General features: G+C 51.9%; 1 protein-coding gene across 1 annotated transcript; it reads left to right on the top strand.

Annotated features, from left to right (window-relative positions):
- The first annotated feature begins 3,734 nt into the window (after positions 1-3,734).
- On the top strand, positions 3,735-16,367 carry TIMM17A (translocase of inner mitochondrial membrane 17A). Its single transcript, XM_075115920.1, has 6 exons — positions 3,735-3,840; positions 8,057-8,156; positions 10,352-10,415; positions 13,548-13,676; positions 14,067-14,177; positions 16,044-16,367. Exons 1-6 carry the CDS (start codon positions 3,815-3,817, stop codon positions 16,112-16,114), a joined length of 501 nt encoding a protein of 166 aa, XP_074972021.1. The 5' UTR covers positions 3,735-3,814; the 3' UTR covers positions 16,115-16,367.
- Positions 16,368-18,037: the final 1,670 nt, after the last annotated feature.

Genomic DNA, 18,037 nt, shown 5'->3' with positions numbered 1-18,037 from the left:
GACCTCTTTAGCAAGGCCTGTTGTGACAGGACAAGGGGTGATGGTTTTAAACTAAAGGAGGAGAGATTTAGACTGGATATAAGGAAGAAATTTTTTATGATGAGGGTGGTGAAACCCTGGCCCAGGTTGCCCCAAGAGGTGGTCGATGCCCCATCCCTGGAAACATCCAAGGTCAGGCTGGACGGGGCTCTGAGCAACCTGATCTGTTTGAAGATGTCCCTGATCACTGCATGGGGCTGGACTAGATGGCCTCTAAAGGTCCTTTCTGACCCAAACCATTCTGTGATTCCATGATTCTACCACAAGAAATTGCCACCCCAAGGAAGGTCAGACCAGTGTGGGACCAGTCACAGCAGTAACAGGACAGGAGAGTGGAAAGGTCTGCTCCCAGGCTCAGCCAGGCTGGGATGAGGCTGAGGTTTTCCACTCTTCCCATCTCCCCTCCTTCGCCAAAGCAGAAGCCACAATACCACCTTCTGGTAACGTCCATTACTGCATCACCCTTTGCTCCCATCCTGCCTTAAGTAAGGACAAACATGCCATCGCTGCACTCACACCATGAAGGCTTACATTCACAAGGAGTCTTTTAAAGCCTTTGAAAACAGCAAATTAAAGCAGGTGGAGCATTTCAGCTCCTTTCCATTGCTTCAGCCCATGATTTATTAGAGCAATTAAGTGCCTTGGTGCACAATCCGCATCGCCTGTTGCAACCGAATGATTTACCACCCTTTCAAGAGAGCACAGTGTGTAAGGTTAAATTAGGAGTGTGAAAAGAACAAGCAATTTACAACTTAGAGAGTTTGCAAACATGTGGGGAAAGGCTTCAGGGGCTTCACAGGCTGCCCTGGTGTTTGCTGCCAGCACAGAGACTAATTGTCCCTGGAGAACTGCCCTCTCGCAGGCACAGTCTCTTGAGGGGTCCCTGAAAGCCCAGCTCTCGCCTGCACTGCCCAGCCCACAGGAGCATCCCCAAGGACACCCCGAGGTCAGCCTGGCTGATTCAGCAGTGCCAGGAGTGAGGCAGGTGCCGCTCCTGAGCATCTCGGCTGCTCCGGTGGGATGGATGCCCGCAGCGCAGGCACGCCACCCCTCGCCACCTCCTTGGCCACCGGGCAGGCGTCCTCCTCCAGCTCAGCCGGGTACTGTCAGACATCTTCATCTCCACTTCCAGGGCGCTCATGACACTTGCCGCTGGGATGCATTTGCAGGGTGCAGACCAGATCGGTTGTGGGGTGATTGGCTGCCTGAAGCCTCAAGAATCGGCAGGGCTGACTCAGATTTCCTCACACTTTTACTGCAGGCGCTACTTCCTAGAGGGATAAACAAAAGCTGCTTTGTGGGTCAGGCCTCAGTCAGAGGGCCATGATGTGAGCCTAGCCCTGATGCATCTGAATCTTGCTGATGGTGTAATCACCAACCGTATGAAGTTTAACAAGGGCAAGTGCCAGATTTTGCCCCTGGGGCAGGGCGGCCCTGGCTGTACAGACAGCCTGGGGAACGCGAGGCTGAAGAGCAGCTCTGCAGGGACCTGGGGGCTCTGGTCGATGGCAGGTTGAACATGAGCCAACAGCCATGCCCTGGCAGCCCAGAGGGCCAGCCATGCCCCGGGGGGCATCGAGCCCTGCATCGCAGCTGGGCGAGGGGGGGGGATTATCCTGCTCTGCCCCACACTGGGGCGGCCTCACCTTGAGCGCTGTGGGCAGTGTTGGGCGCCGCAGGACATTGAGGGTATAAAGGTACTGGAAAGTGTCCCGAGAAGGGCCATGAAGTTGATGAAGGGTTTAGAGGGGAAACTGTACAAGGAGCGACTGAAGTCCCTTGGTTTTTCAGCCTGGAGCAGAGGAGGCCGAGGGCAGCCCTCATGGTGCTCTGCAGCTTCCTCACGAGGGGAGGAGGAGGGGCAGGCACTGGTCTCTTCTCTCTGGTGACCAACGCCAGGACCCAAGGGTGATACTGTAAAAGACAGCTAAAAGAACTCTCTAAGACTCAATTTTGAAGTTTTAGAAAGCAGGCATTCTTTTATTACAGTGCCAAATGCACAGGGGATAATTCCTCCTAGCGTGCTCACCTGTTGGAGTTCATTTTGGCATTTATACATGACAGTTAACACACCACACTTATCTAACACATAATCATTGACCTGACTGAGCATCCTCTTCTTCCATTGGTCTGTATCTTCTTCACTTATATGTAAAGCTGTAGTGTGATTTTAATTCACTGCCCATGCTCAAGAGGAGTGTGTGTGGGGTCAGTCCTTTTGTCCCTCAGTTGAGCCGATGGTCGCAATATTCCCCTGCCGGAATTACCTTTCCCGCAGTTCTACGCTTCAGCGCCTTCTGGGCCAAGTTGTTCCCTTCTGTCACTGTTGATGGATCTGTGGCCTTCCCTTATCTTCATGGCCTTCTTTGTAGCAGGATGTTTCCACTGTCAGTCCTTGAACTTCTACTGATTTGTATTCTTTTAAGAGTTTCATGTCAATGCAGCATTCATTGTCAATACCTTCCTCTCTGGCCTCAGCGTTATTAAAATTCTCAGGTGTTAGTTTTCATTCCTAACTGTGATCTTTTTGCAGATGACACCAATCTGGATGGAAGTGTCGATCTGCTGGAGGGCAGGAAGGCCTACAGAGGGACCTGGACAGGCTGGATCGTTGGGCCAGAGCCAACAGTATGAGATTCAACAAGGCCAAGTGCCAGGTCCTGCCCTTGGGTCACACCAATCCCAGGCAACGCCCCAGGCCTGGGGCAGAGGGGCTGGGAAGTGCCCGGCGGAGAAGGCCCTGGGGGTGCTGGCTGACAGCCGGCTGGGCATGAGCCAGCAGTGCCCGGGTGGCCAAGGAGGCCACCAGCCCCCGGGCTTGTGTCAGCCCTGGTGTGGCCAGCAGGGGCCGGGCAGGGATGGGGCCCCTGTGCTCGGCCCTGGGGAGGCCCCACCTCGAATGCTGGGCTCAGGTTTGGGCCCCTCGGGACAAGAAGGCCCTTGAGGGGCTGGAGCGTGTCCAGAGAAGGGCAGCGGGGCTGGGGCAGGGTCTGGAGCACAAGTGTGCTGGGGGGTGGCTGAGGGGGCTGGGGGGGTTTAGCCTGGAGAAGAGGGGGCTGAGGGGAGCCCTTCTCGCTCTCTGCAGCTGCCTGAGAGGGGCTGGCGTGAGGGGGGGGTCGGTCTCTCCTCCCTAGTAAGAAGCAATAGGACGAGAGGAAATGGCCTCAAGCTGCGCCAGGGGAAGTTTAGGTTGGACATTAGGAAAAACTTCTTCACCGAAAGGGCTGTCAAACATTGGCACAGGCTGCCCAGGGAGGTGGTTGAGCCTCCATCCCTGGAGGTATTTAAAAGAAGGGTAGACGTGGTGCTTAAGGATATGGTTTAGTGGTGGGCTTGGCAGGGATAGGTTAGTGTTGGACTCAATGATCTTAAGGGTCTTTTCCAACCTTAACGATTCTATGATTCTATGATTCTTTCATAGCTACTAATAACTCCTGGACTATTCCATTTCATTCAAGAATAATATATATATATACACATACACATTTGAGGCAGCAATTCTGGTGCATTGGCTGGGTGTAAGTTAAGCTCATGCTGCCAGGACAGGGGCCGGTGGACGCACCCGGGCACAACGGCCTCACAGCCGGCACCCCACGGGCCACCCCTCAGCTCGGGGCGGGGCGGAGCGGGGCGGGAGTGTACTGCGCATGCGCCCTCCGAGCTGCGCCACGCTTTCCTTCACTCCCCTCCACCTTAGTCCCGCCCTCCGCGCCTATTGGCCGTGGCGGGGAGGAGGTGAGCCAATCGGGCGGCGAGGGCGGTGGCGGTCGGGAAGATGGAGGAGTACGCGCGTGAGCCCTGGTGAGCGGCGTCGCGGCGGCCGTGAGGGGCGGCGGGAGCGGGGCGGGCCGGGCCGGCGGACAGAGGGACGACCGGGCGTACGGACAGACAGAGGGGCTCCGGGGCCGCTCCCAAGGCCGCCCCCGGCGGGGGTGTGTGTGTGTGTGGTTGTGTGACCTTGGCCAGGCCCCTCCGAGAGAGCGGCGGCGGGGTAGGCCGGGCCGCGCCGCCCGAGGGGCCGCCCCGGGGCTCGGGGGCCGCCGAGGCCCCGCCGGTACCGGGTCCGGCGGAGTCTCCCTGAGGGACTGGGAGCGGGGGTGGGTACCGGCGTGGCGGCTGGGCCCTGCGGCCTGCGCCTGGGCCCCGGCGGGGCTGCGGCCCCTGGGACAGGCTCCCCGCTCCGGCGGGGCTGCGGCCCCCTGTGTCCCCCGGCTCCCGGTGACCCTGGCCCTCTCCTCCCCCCGCTTCCACGGGGCAGGAGCGCCCCGGGGCCGGCCGCCCAGGCAGCCCCACCGCCAAACCCCGTCCCGTTTCAGCTGTGTCTTTGTAAGCGTTTGGGATGCCAACAAAATAAATGTTATGTATTGGTCGCTGTGGGCTCCAGATAACCTCACTCTTTTTAGCAAGGCCATGCAATAAGGACGGTCTGCTGCGAAGCTGTAGGGGGGCTGTCGGGGTCCCCGGGCTGGCTGGTCCCATTTTACTGCTGGTCACCCTGTTATCTCTCCCCCGCAGCGATGTGGGGGGGTTTCACCCCCCGGGAGTTGCCGTTCCTGGGAGCAGCATGTCCTCACTGGAAGGCGACGCTGTAGGACCTGGAGAAGAGAAGACTAAGGGGGATTTTGTCAATACTTATAAATATCTGAAGGGTGGGTGTCAAGAGGATGGGGCTGGACTCTTTTCAGTGGTGCCCAATGACAGGCCCAGGGGCAACGGGCACAAGTTGGAACATGGGAAGTTCCACCTGAATATGTGGAAATACTTCTTTATTTTCAGGGTGCCAGAGCAGGGGCACAGGCTGCCCAGAGAGGCTGTGGAGTCCCTTCCCTGGAGACATTCACACCCTACCTGGATGCAGTCCTGTGCCCCCTGCTCTGGGTGTGCCTGCTCAAGCAGGGGGTTGGGCAGGATGATCTCCAGAGGTCCCTTCCAACCCCTGCCAGCCTGGGATTCTGTGACCTGGCTGTAACTTGCATCGCAGTTCCCTTCGTTAGGAGCATGGGTCTCATTGTGTAGGCTTGTCTGCGCTGGGAAAGCTCTGAGCAGCTGATGGTCAGGCCATTGGGGCTGGCACGTCATGACGGCTCGATGATGAGGATGAAGTGCTGCCCTGTCTAGAGCCAAGCTGGTGCCAGGCTGGCGCCCTGCTGAACTATTGGTGCTGAGACGAGGCAGCTCTGTTCATTTAAAACATGGTACCCTCTGACTCTGGTGGTCCTGTAGCGGTTAGGAGAGCTGCTGGCAGCTGTGGAGCTCAGAGGGATGCCTCACCACCCCCCCCCCAAGAGCTCTCAGACAGTCAGAGCTGGCATGGCACCCACCGCTTTCCTCGCTCCGCTGGCCCTGCCAGCCACCCCCTCTTCTTTTATGGAGCCAGGCAGTGCTGAGGCACCACAGCTCCCTCTGGGCATGTGTCTGAGGTGTGGGGTATCCTCAGCCTCTCTGGTCAGCACAGCTGGTGTGTGGCTGCTCCAGGTCCCTGGCATAAGCAAAGCCCTGGCCTCTGCTCTCCTCATCTCTAAGCCATCTTGGTTGCCACAGGTGTAGGAATCTAACCTCATCTTGCAGTGAGCACATCATCTCCCCACAGGGAGGGGTCCCCTTAAAGTCAGGGAAACAATTAACAGTAACATTAAACTTGTAGATAAGTGCCAAATTAATAATGGAGTAATCTGTTCTCTTCCGATTCTCTCCTCTGCTGAGGCCAAGCGCTGCCAGGGACTGTGGGGTGTTTTGTATCGGCTTTCAGATGCACGCAGGAGTTGAAAGGAGCTGACATATGAAATGGCTTTGCTGGCATCAAAGATGTTTTCTTGTTTAAAAGCTGCTCCTGTGGAGGGTAGTTTAAAAGGAAAATTAAGAACCCCAAAGGTAACAGCTAATGAGTTTGACATCTCAAGTAGGGTTCAAGATGGAAAAAAATCTAGGAAAGCATTCCATGATTGGGGTCTAATTAAGGAAGCTTCTGTAAAGAACAGTCATGATTTGCTAAATTGGAATTCTTTGACCTTGTGGGTAAAGGAAGACCACTTTACATAATCTGTTTAGATTTCCGAAAGCCTTTTAACAAGATCACTGTTAGCAAGCTAATGAAGGAGGAGATTTGTGATGAGATGTTTTATTCATAACAAAGTAGATCAAAATCTGGACAGGAGACGTGGAGAAGAACAAAGCAACAAAAAAACCAAAGCCCTGAGAAGAAAGGCTTAGTCGCTTTTCATCTTGACATCTCTGACAACAGTGCGCCTGTAACCTTTTCCTGATCATTATACAGAGGAAATAGGGGAAGGAAAATAAAATGTGAAATGGGGCTAAATTATTTAATTTAGTCTAAGCTAGAGGGGGTTTGTGAGGAATATGAGAAGAAAGCATGTTACAGGCAGAGCAATGAAAAAGAAGGGTGATGCATGGTGGGGTAACGTGCAGTCCTTCCACTGTTCTCTGAACCAGCGTGGGTTTGGGACCTGGATGTCGCTGTCACCAGGGAGGATCAGCGCTGGCGTTTGGGTGGGGTCCCGGTGCCTTTGGAACAGCCAAGCGATGCCAAGACGCAAAAGCAGAGCAAGAGAACGATGCCATGTGTGCAAACAAGCAATTTGCCTTCGTTTGGAAGGCGTGCAGAGCTGGCTGCGCTCTCATTAAAGCGACTGCGGAGGTAGGGAGAGCTTCAGAAATAGGTCACATAATTGAGGAGCCTGTAGGAGGGGGGATGGCAAATTTTAGACATTTTTTTTTTTTTTTTTTTGTTTGAGAAGAAAAAAACCCTGTGAGAAAATACAAAGTACAGCAAGGGGTCCAGGGGAGAGTGATGATGTTTGTTGCTCCTTACAGCAGAAGAGCATTAGCATATGCTGTGGCAGATTCAAAATGGATCAATGAAGATGTATTCTGAGGTGCAGGATCTGGGTGCTGTAGGGAGTTATCTAGAACAGAAATGTGAAATTCAGGGTGAAGTCCCAAACACACATCGATGCTCCTGTCTGTGGTTTGGTAATGTGAACACTGAGCTTGCTGCAGTGTTCAGTTTTGTGGCCCTGCGTGCTGCTGTAGTCTGTTTTTTGCGAGGTTTGCTGTTTATTGCCAGTGCAGGAGCTATAACCATCTGAGTTTTTGGCTTCTGCTGTAAGATTTTGATATAAGATGAAAGAAACAAAACAACTTTGTTATTTTATTCTTCAAAATTATCAGCAGTGGCAACAGAGGTTAATAGCAGGTTAGTGCTCACCGAGTGTAGGAGTTCAGTTTAGTGGCGGAGGGGTGGAAGGCTCTAGTGCTTGGCAGCAGTTTTGAACCCCAAATTAAAGCTCATCTCACCGGTGTTGAAAGTGTTTCCTGTGAGGAGCGTGCTCGTTCTGTGGCAAAGCTTTTGCTTACTGGTTGGAAACACTGGACGCCGCGTGTTGTTGGAGGCAGGAGTTGTGGCCTCCTGGACCTCTGACTAGGTCTGTGTTTGGTTGAATGAACTTCAAAGGTCCAGGATGCGGCAGGAAAAACCTCTTCAGTTTAACAAAAGATGACTTTGAAGCCTCCCATTTAAATAACCAGAACTAATGAAAAGCATGGATAATTCAGAAAAGCGGTGTTTTGTGCCAGCTGTGAAGTGAGCCTCCTGGAATTTGCCACCTAAGTTTTCTGTATGTCAAGATGAAAATGAGAACAATAAACATAAAGCCATTTACACTCTGTAAGTAGGGGAGAGCTGGAACTCTGCAGAATTTTTCCACGATGGAGATACGTCTTTCTGCCTTGTGTGAGTTGTTCGGGCAATTCTTCTGTCTAATTGACGCTTACCGCTCTTGGGAGGCGGGTTGGCAAACTCTCAGCAAAAGTTGAGTTTCTTTTGCTGTAATATTACCTGTCCGTGCATTCTGTTGATGTCTGTTCGGCAAGCTGGATGTGAGACAGGCTTGATCTTCACTCCAGTTACACTCAGTGCGTGAGCGGTGGGTCCGTGATGGTTACTTGCATGGTTTAACATAATAGAATTTAGTATTTTCACCTTTATTTTTCCTTATAGTCCCTGGAGGATAGTAGATGACTGTGGAGGCGCTTTCACGATGGGAGCGATAGGAGGTGGCATCTTCCAAGCTATCAAGGGATTCAGAAATTCCCCAGTGGTAAGTAAAATCACTTGAGAGAGCGTTCAGAGCGCAGTCCTCCGTCCGTCAGCAGTGAATCTGGCCAGCGGCAGGTAAAGGAGAAGAAACCCCTGTGGGACTGATTAACGGCCTGCGTGTCATTAATCCAAAGCAGGAGGGTACCTCGGGGACCGGCTCAGGATCCAGACGGGGCCTTTGCCTTCCTGGGTGAAAGCTGTGCTTTCTCTGTTTGATCTGACGGCAGCGGTGGGACGCCAGTGGCCGGCTGCCCTCCCTCGCTGAGGGACATCTCCCTCGGGTCGGCGAGCGGAGACTGGGTCCATCTCGGCACCAGCCACTGGCTCTGTCTGCACGTAAAGATGTGAAGCCTGGGCTGTTCTTCCTCTTCTGGCCTACTCCTCTCCCTTTCTTTTAAGAAATGGAAAGACTCAAAGCAAGAATCTTTTTGTCCTTCAGATTTATACTAGGGGGGATTATTTTTCTCTTATTTAATGATTAATATTTTTTATTAGCTGGATTTTTTGATAGGCTTTGTTTAAATGCAGCAGCGTATGTAAACATGAAAGTTGAAGTTTAGCCGATGCAACTCATTTAAGATGCTTCCGCTTTCAGGATTTCTGCTGCGAAATTTTTACTCTAAGCCTGTTGTAGAGACATTTGTTAAAATAAGATCCTATTTCTACTTGAACATTTGTTTTAAAACATTTCTCTGGCTTAGGGTAAAAGGGGGTTTTGTTGTGTGGTTTTTGGTGTTACTCTGTGACAATGTTTGCCTCAAATATCTCAGTTTGAGGTAAGTTTTGTAAGTAACTGTTTCCAAACCAGTCAATCCTTTTCAAGTTAAGTGTCTGCAGGATCTATCTGCTTAAATGCATTCTTAATTTTGCATAAGAGTTATTAAATAAACCAGTCTGCACTTGTGAGCGCTTGTACCAAAAATAAAACTCGGGTTTATTGTTGTGGTTTAGCCCCAGTCAGCAGCTCAGCCCCACGCCGCAGCTCGCTCGCTGCCCCCAACCCGGTGGGACGGGGGAGAGTCGGAAGAGCAAAAGTAAGAACTCTCATGGGCTGAGATAAGAACAGTTTAATAATTAAAATATTGGTAGTAATAATGGTAATGATAATAATGATGGTGGTGATAATAATATAATAAAAAGGAAAATAGCAAGAGAGAAATGAAACCCAGAGAAAAAAAAAGGGGAAAAAACCCCACAAACCCACAAGTGCTGTAGCCGCTCACCACCCGCCGACCGATGCCACCAGTCCCCGAGCCGCGATCGCTGCTTCCCCCGGCCAGCTCCCCCCAGTTAACACACTGGGCATGGTATCATGTGATATGGAACATCCCTTTGGCCAGTTTGGATCAGCTGCCTTGGCTGTGCCCCCTCCCGTCCCAGCTCCTTGTGCCCCTGCAGAGCATGAGAGGCTGGAAAAGTCCTTGCCTAGTGTAAGCGCTGCTCAGCAGCAACTGAACATCCCGGTGTTATCAACAATATTCTCATCCTAAATCCAAACCGCGGCACTGCACCAGCTACAGGGAAGAGAATTAACTCTGTCCCAGCCCAAACCATGACAGTTTATGTTCTTTAAATCTTCTTAAGGTGTGGGAAAATGTGTAGTCATAATTCCGCAGGGTCCCAGATGACGTGCTTAGTGTTACACTCGGGAAGGCTCAGCACTACCTTTAGAAACTGAATTGCTTCTCTGAGCTCCTGAGACTGGGCTGATGGGCCAAGGACTAAATGCTCCTCATGACCAGCAGGAAGGACTAAATTTGGGACAACTAGTGAGATGTGCTGCTGCCCGGAGCCACCTGATGCTGCTGTTTGCTCCGCGTGTGTCCTGTGTGCAAACTGTGTCAAGTGACCGGGCATCGGAATGGAACAAAGAAATGAAATGTGAAAAATAAATAACACTTGTCTTGCTAAAAGTGTTACTTTAAATGTCTCGTTCCATCCCCACTAGGCCACTCAAACAAACTTGAACTCAAGTTGTTTAATGCCTGATGGCTGTAATTCATTTCTGTAGTTGACAGGTGTGTTGTAAGGGAGCGATAAATGCTGAAGTATGTGTAAAATGCCGTTTCTGTCAGCTCCTGGTCCCGGCTGTTGAAGGAGCTTAGAAATAAGTCGGGCCTGTGGCAAGTTTTTGCTATATACAGTCAGATCAGCTGTAAGGCTTCACTCTTTTAACTATCATTTATTTTATTGTAGGGTGTAAACCACCGGCTGCGGGGAAGTTTGACAGCTATTAAAACAAGAGCTCCGCAACTGGGAGGTAATTAATGCTGTATTGTTGTTGCAGTCAGTTGACTGTTGGTAGATAACCAAGTTTGGGAACGTAACGCGGTACGAGTGCAGTGACACCTGAGCTGTGGGCCAGCTGGGTTTCAGGGTGTTTGTTAGTCCAAGTGATGAGTAAATGTTATGACGCATCCAGAATTAGTTTGGTGCAGAGGAAGCGTGCTTGTGTTCATGGAGTGACAAGCCAGGGTGTCACAGTTTAGCCCCAGCCAGCAACCAAGCCCCATTCAGCCGCTCGCTCGCTCCCTTGTGGTGGGACGGGGGAGAGAATTGGAAGAGTAGAAGTGAGGAAACTCATGGGATGAGATAAAGACAGTTTAACAGGTAAAGCAAAAGCCATGCGCGGAAGCAAAGCAGACCAAGGAATTCATTCCCTCCTCCCCACGGGCAGGCGGGGCTCAGCCATCCCCAGGAGAGCAGGGCTCCATCGCGCCTAACGGTGACTGGGGAAGACAAACACCATCACTGCCAACGTGCCCCCTTCCTCCTCCTCCCCCGGCTCGTGCTGAGCACGATGCCGCACGGTGTGGGACAGCCCCGGGGTCAGCTGGGGTCACCATCCCAGCTGTGTCCCCTCCCAGCTCCTTGTGCCCCTGGTAGAGCGTGGGGAGCTGGAAAAGTCCTTGACTAGTGTAAGCGCTACTTAGCAACAACTAAAACATCTCCGCATTATCACCACTGTTTCCAGCCCAAATCCAAACCATAGTCCCATGCTGGCTACTACAAAGAAAATTAACCCTATCCCAGCTGAAACCAGGACAGTATCCACCCCTTATTCCACACCGTTTTCGCCATGCTCAGGTCTCACACTATCCAATACAACCCCATTAACCACCATTCCCCTTCCCATCCTTTGACAAAATAACAGATATCATTTATCATTCCCTTAACCTATGGACCACCCCTGTAAAATGTCTGTAGAGGGTCCACAAAATGTCCATTGAGCTCATTCAGTCCATGACTTTGGGCTCCGTCTGCTCCGGTGGTCACTCAGGGCAGGAGAGGTGGGGTGTTGCGTGGAGTTACGGGGCACCGAAGTCAGCTCAGGCTGGGTCACTGCTGCACTTGCACTGCTTCTGGTAAGGCTTGTCCTCTGTTGCTTCAGGTGGTTTCTGCTATATTAACGCCCATAACATGTGACTCAGACCACAGGTTACAACAATTTAAAGGTAGAACCGTCACAATCTCCACCTCTGGCCCCTTTGGGACAGGTTGTGGGTTTTAACATTGCAGTGAACTCCCGGCATTGCTTCCAGCCTGGCCAGCAACAAGGGGTTTCTGCTACAGCAATTGCCATAACATGTAACTCGGATCCCAGGCTACGACAGTTTAAAGGTATTTCTATCACAATCTAGCTACTACAGAGAAAAATAACTCTATCCCAGCTGAAACCAGGACACAGGGTTAATAATTTTGTCATATTTTAAGCAGCAGAGTCGCCTGGCAGCTTGTGCTTTGTGTGCAGGGTCTTAAACTAAACAAAATTGGCCCAATTAAAAGAAACAATGAAAATTGGAGAAACAATGAAGTGGAGGGGTGGGTCCGGGCAGGATTTCAGGCTGTTCCCTGGGGCCAGCTAGGTAAATTTCAGCTGTTTTTGCGAAGTGACTTTTGTGCGTAAGTGTAAAAAATCATAAAACCGTGGCCTGAGTCAAAATGACGTCGTGACCTCTCAAAGGCCGCGCGCTGCTCCGTGCCGTTCTGCCAGGCCCGTGGAGTCAGTATGTTACAGGAGAAAACGGGAGGGTGGTGCTGAGCGGGGAAGCGCCGGCTGCAGCAGAGCTGCCTGAAGGAGCCGGCGCCGCGGACTGAAGAGGCTCCGTGGCTGCAGCCTGCGGTGGCTGTGCGCGGAGGGAGGCGCCTCCTGGTTTCCAGCTGGTGTTAAGCCGGTATAAAGCCTTAAGGTGCCTCGAATTAAGGAAGGCTGAACTTACTCTAAACAGTAGTTTTCCCAAAATGAGTCTGGAGGTCAATATTTATTTTAATTTTTAATACGCATTATTGTTAAAGGACGTGGTTTAGCCCCAGTTAGTAACTGAGCCCCATGCAGCCGCTCACTCACTGCCCCTGCCCTGGTGGGAGCGGGGAGAGAATTGGAAGAGCAAAAGTAAGATCACTTATGGGTTCAGATAAGAACAGTTTAATAATAAAAATAAAACAAAAATATTAATAATAATTTAAAAATGGAAAGAAAAATAATGAGAGAGAGACACAAAACCTGGGGAGGGGAAAAATACCCAACCAGACAAGAAGTGCTGCAGCCGCTCACCACCCGCCGAGCGATGCCACCGGTCCCCGAGCCGCGATCGCTGCTTCCCCCGGCCAGCTCCCCCCAGTTAACACACTGGGCATGGCATCATGTGATATGGAACATCCCTTTGGCCAGTTTGGATCAGCTGCCTTGGCTGTGCCCCCTCCCCTCCCCTCCCCTCCCCTCCCGACTCCTTGTGCCCCCGGCAGAGCATGAGAGGCTGGAAAAGTCCTTGCCTAGTGTAAGCGCTGCTCAGCAGCAACTGAACATCCCGGTGTTATCAACAATATTCTCATCCTAAATCCAAACCGCGGCACTGCACCAGCTACAGGGAAGAGAATTAACTCTGTCCCAGCTCACACCGTGACAAATTCAGAATTTGCATTCTGAAAACTTGCATTCCCTTTGCATCTGCTGTACGATGGCGACCGGCACCGATCCTCTGAGATGCCAGGAGCAGGTTAGGGTGAGGTGCGAAATTACCCTGCGTCATTCTCTGTGAGGAGATAGGTTTAAAAAGTGAAAGCCGTGAAAGTTCCCTGAGCTTTTTTCTTTATCCTTATCTTACTCTTTATCCTTTATTAGGATGGAAGTTCCATTATAACCACTGTTTGATAGGCCGCCTGTCATTAAATATAAATCAGTAAGATTATAAAATGTCTGTATGTGTAATATGTGCATCACCTGGCAAGTTGAGAGTTTTTCTCAGTATTGATTTTAACCTGTTGTTGGCTCTTTGTGGGTTGGAATATGGAAGCAAGCACACGAATACTGCACCGTGTCTCGACTGTCCGGCTGCGGCGTGGCTGGTTTGTCTGCTTTCTCTCAACTGGTTTGGCTTTTTGTTTTTACCAGGTAGCTTTGCTGTCTGGGGAGGTCTCTTCTCCATGATTGACTGCAGTATGGTCAGAATGAGAGGGAAGGAAGATCCGTGGAATTCAATCACAAGCGGAGCCCTGACTGGAGCCATATTAGCTGCAAGAAGTAAGAAACTGAGCACTGGGGAGGACGTTAATTAAAAACTTCTGATTTTAAATGTACTGTACTCACCGTTATAGTGAAGGAGCAGTCTGCGGTACCCAAACTGGAATTTACTTTCTAAGAGAAATTAAAAGATAATCTGAAACTTTTGTCCCGTGCTTATGGAAGTGATGATTATGTTCTCAGACGTTAGTGGTGTTCCTTTGCTTCCTTGGGGAAGGGGGAGTTGCCCAGTAATTATCCTTTTACTGGTGATGCTCATGAAGCTTAATGGATGCAAAATTACTGCTTCTGAGTCTGCTTATAGGAGAGATGATACCTAAAGAGAGCTCTAATATGCAAAGTGATGCACCAAAGAAGTAAAAAGTCTTGTTTTGTGCTTTTTGTTTTCAGATGGACCTGTTGCCATGGTTGGATCTGCTGCGATGGGAGGAATTCTCCTGGCTTTAATTGAAGGAGCTGGTATTCTGTTGACAAGATTTGCCTCCACACAGTTTCCAAACGGTAAGGAGCCAGCAGGCCGTGGTATCGCAAGGCTTTTATCGTGCAGGCTTTACTAATGCACCTCTTCAGTCATCGGTTTTATCGCAGAGTGAATGTACTCTGCCAGCTTCTGAGGCTGTAGAAAGTCAAGGAGGAACCGCGCGTTGCCGACGAGACAAGAGTTTCCTGAGCTCCTTCCCGCTGGGCGACTGGAGGCTGCGTGGCTGAGAGCAGGGACGGCCCCGCTGCCCACCTGGCCCCTGGCGCAGCCTCCGGACCCGGCGGGCCGTGGCAGCAGGGTTGAGGGAGGAGCAAGAGGGGTGGTGCTGGCAGGCTGTGGTCTGCGGGCAGCCCTGGTGTGAAGAGGTGATAAAGAGCAGCCGGCAGATACAGATAACAGATTTCGAAGAGAGGGGATGGTGGTGGCAGCAGTTTTTTTCTAAACTGCTTCAAAAAATAAATCCCTTTTTTTTTCCTTAAGTAAAATGCAAGCTGAGGTGTCAGTTAGCCGAGTCAGTAGCTGTTTGTGTCAATCCTTAGCCGTGCAAAATACTTCATACCTCTATCGCCCCATTTTGTTTTGGGAGGAATACAGACAAAACCACCAGTGTTGAAAGGATTAGTAACAAGCCACCAATTCCTGAGAGGCTTCCTCTCCTGGGTTTGTTCACTGACATTCTTTGTTCAGTCTAAATTATAACAGTTTCTGTTCTTAATACAAAGACATTTTAAAATTAGTCTGCTTTAGAGAAGGGGTATCATCTGTCTGTTACCATTTACTCCTTCTAGAAGTGGCGTGCGCTAAAGGTATTGCTTCCCTCCAGCAGAACGTCGGTGAGAGGAGTCGGGAGGCCGACTCCACAATGGTCTGTTCCGTTTCACTGCCTTGCTTTATTGTCGGGCACGTTACCGTGGTTAAACCTTTACAGAGTGGCTAAGTTCAACCGAAGGGCAATAAGGCAGAGGCTTCCAGCTCCTTTAGGTGACTGAAAATGTTTCTCTCTTGCTGCATTAATAAAGGAGATGAAATTGTGGTCCTTGTTGGACAGAGGCTCTCGTCAGTGCGTGAAGCTCTCAAACTTCTCCGAATGAAAGGAAATCAAATATAAGCTGACCCTGAGCCAGCACCGGGCCCTTGGGGCCAAGAAGGCCAGTGGTGCCCTGGGGTGCATGGAAAGGCGTGTGGCCAGCAGGGCAAGGGAGGTTCTCCTCCCCCTCTGCTCTGCCCCAGTGAGGCCACATCTGGGGGGCTGCGGCCAGTTCTGGGCCCCCCAGTTCCAGAAGGACAGGGAGCTGCTGGAGCAAGGCCAGCGCAGAGCTGCCGAGGGGATCAGGGGCTGGAGCGTCTCCCTTGTGAGGAAAGGCTGAGAGACCTGGGCTTGTTCAGCCTGGAGAAGAGAAGGCTGAGGGGGGTCTCATCAGCGCTTATAAATATCTGAAGGGTGGGTGTCAGGGGGATGGGGCCGGGCTCTTTCCAGCGGTGCCCAACGCCAGGCCAAGGGGCCACGGGCACAAGGTGGAACACGGGAAGCTCCACCTGAACGTGAGGACAAACCCCTTCCCTGTGCGGGTGCCAGAGCAGGGGCACAGGCTGCCCAGAGAGGCTGTGGGGTCCCTTCCCTGGAGACATTCACCCCCCGCCTGGATGCGGCCCTGTGCCCCTGCTCTGGGGGTGCCTGCTCAAGCAGGGGGTGGGACGGGGTGAGCTCCAGAGGGCCCTTCCAGCCCCCACCAGTCTGGGATTCTGTGATCCTGTAAAATCTGGCTTCATTAATTTTAGAGGGGATTTGTATTAAAAATGCTGTGAATGCGTTTCATTGTTAGTGGGAAGAATCTCTCGTCCTCTGGTGTTTATTATTTGCCTTTTTTCTCTTGCTGTATTCCCAGGCCCTCAGTTTTCAGATGACCCCTCCCAGCTGCAGCCCTCTCCGTTCGGCGACTACAGACAATACCAGTGATCATCCCCATTCTCCTGGTTCACCTTGTACCTGAGCTGTGATGTAAAATGCTGGAGGACGGCGACGCGGTATGTCTACACCAGTGGCAGCCTCTTACACAAACCATGCCACGAGGACCTTCAGCTCTTTTCCGGGTAAAGCTGCCCAGGAGAACTTTTAGAAGATGACAAATCTATTTATTCGTGATAGATTCCATTGCTGTAACGTTAATACATGTCTGATAGAATACACGGAGGTTTAAGACAAGGACAAACGGAGTCTTGTCGTCCTTTGGACACGGACTGAAGTGAAAGTCTTTGGAGCCTTCCCTGGCACGTGCCATTGACCATCCGCAGTGAACGCAGCTGCAATTTAGCCACCTCCCCATCGGATTTAGGTCGCTACCCGTATTTCAGCTTAAGGAAGATAATTCGTCTACGCGCAGTTTTACATTCCTATAGTGCATATTATTGGGAGAATGTTCAAGCCGGTGACAATCACTCCCAGCGATATGCGTCCCACTGCTGTTGTTGGCTTTCTGCGCTGCCGCCACACAGCCTGAGTGCTTTGCTTAAAGCAGGAGCCTTGTGCGGGTCCGCAGGCTGCAGCAAACCTCCGCCATCCCCTAAACCCGCGGGGCTTTGAGCCCCTTTTAGCAAGAGGTGGCAGCAAATTTAACTCGTCGCCTCTGCTGCTGCTTGCTGTGGCTTTCGCAGCAGGCCTGGAAGGGCGCGCAGCAGCCAGCCGCCCCTCCTCGAACTGCCACAGACGCGTGTAGGAGCCCCGAACAGAGCACAGGCTGCAGGGGGAAGCGCTGCACCTGCTGCCAGCGCAACTGCTTGCCTTTTCACCTCGGATCCAGGCCTAAGCACAGCTAAAACATCTGCTCCATGTTTTTGGTCTTAAACTCCAGTTGTTTAAGTGTGTTCCCTTTTGCCAGCAGTTAAAAAATCTTATCATCTGGTGAGTTTTCTGTTGTTAATACTATTGCTTGCTGGCAGGCCCTGATAGCATAGCCATATTCAAAAAAGATTTGAATATTATCTGAGCCGCCTCGTGGCTTTTCCTCTGCCCGGGAGGGCACGTGAGCTCTGCTCTCTATCAGGAAACTCAGACCCATTTAGTAGGAGGAGAGGATGAAAATAACACGGAAGCGGTCACAGTATGGTTGGCAAACGGGTGCATTGGGGTTGTACGACGTGCGCGTGCGAGATCCTGGACGTCACGTCCCATCATCCTGTAAAAGCGACATTTTCCTGTGTCCGTGCCCCACCTGCCCTAGACCCGCCCTGGGACTGCTGGGCCGCGCCCCTCGGCTGCCTTGCTGTCGTGTAGCTGCTGCTGGTTTGCACGTTTCAAAAAACCGTAAGCACAAAAGCACCGCGTGTGTGTGTATAAAGGCTCGTCTTCCTTTGCCACTTACCTGGTTCCTCAGGCCAGTTGTCAGGACAATTTTCTTGACGTGTGTCACTCTGCCAGTGCTCGCTCCTGTCCCTGCGTGAGACCCCCGCCCAGGGGAGTGGGTGAGTCGCTGGTATTTGAGAGAATTACGCTCAGCTCGCAGCAAGCTGTGGAGCTTCCCAGGTGTATCCAGAGCTGTGTGTTCACCACCACGCTTCCCCATACTCTTCACATAGGATTAGAGCCCTCGGGTGCTGTGCAACTCTGCGTGCAGCGTGAGGGTTTCGCTCCCTGTCTGCCCTCAGGCTTTGCTGCGAGGCGAGATGACGGGGCCGAGCCACCTCCTGGCCTGGAGCGCTTGGGTGACCTCTCCCACCTGTGCTTTGGGAGCAGAGTGGCCGAGCTGGGACACGGGGGCCCCTCGGTCAGGCCATGGCCAAAGAAGGGGCCACCACACAACCCTTCCGGGAGGCAGCAGCGACTCCCACCTGCTGGGGAGAGCAGGGATAGGTGCCAGCAGTGACTGGCTGTGGCCCAGGGGCC

This window comes from Phalacrocorax aristotelis, chromosome 21 (genome assembly GCF_949628215.1).
Source record: "Phalacrocorax aristotelis chromosome 21, bGulAri2.1, whole genome shotgun sequence".
Classification (NCBI taxonomy): domain Eukaryota; kingdom Metazoa; phylum Chordata; class Aves; order Suliformes; family Phalacrocoracidae; genus Phalacrocorax; species Phalacrocorax aristotelis.
This window is presented reverse-complemented; position numbering and strand designations above follow the sequence as displayed.

Coding starts and splice junctions, on each gene's coding strand:
- TIMM17A (XM_075115920.1), top strand. CDS start 3,815: ATGGAGGAGTACGCGCGTGAGCCCTG. Junction 3,841..8,056: donor GAGTACGCGCGTGAGCCCTG/GTGAGCGGCGTC, acceptor TTTTCCTTATAG/TCCCTGGAGGATAGTAGATG. Junction 8,157..10,351: donor GATTCAGAAATTCCCCAGTG/GTAAGTAAAATC, acceptor ATTTTATTGTAG/GGTGTAAACCACCGGCTGCG.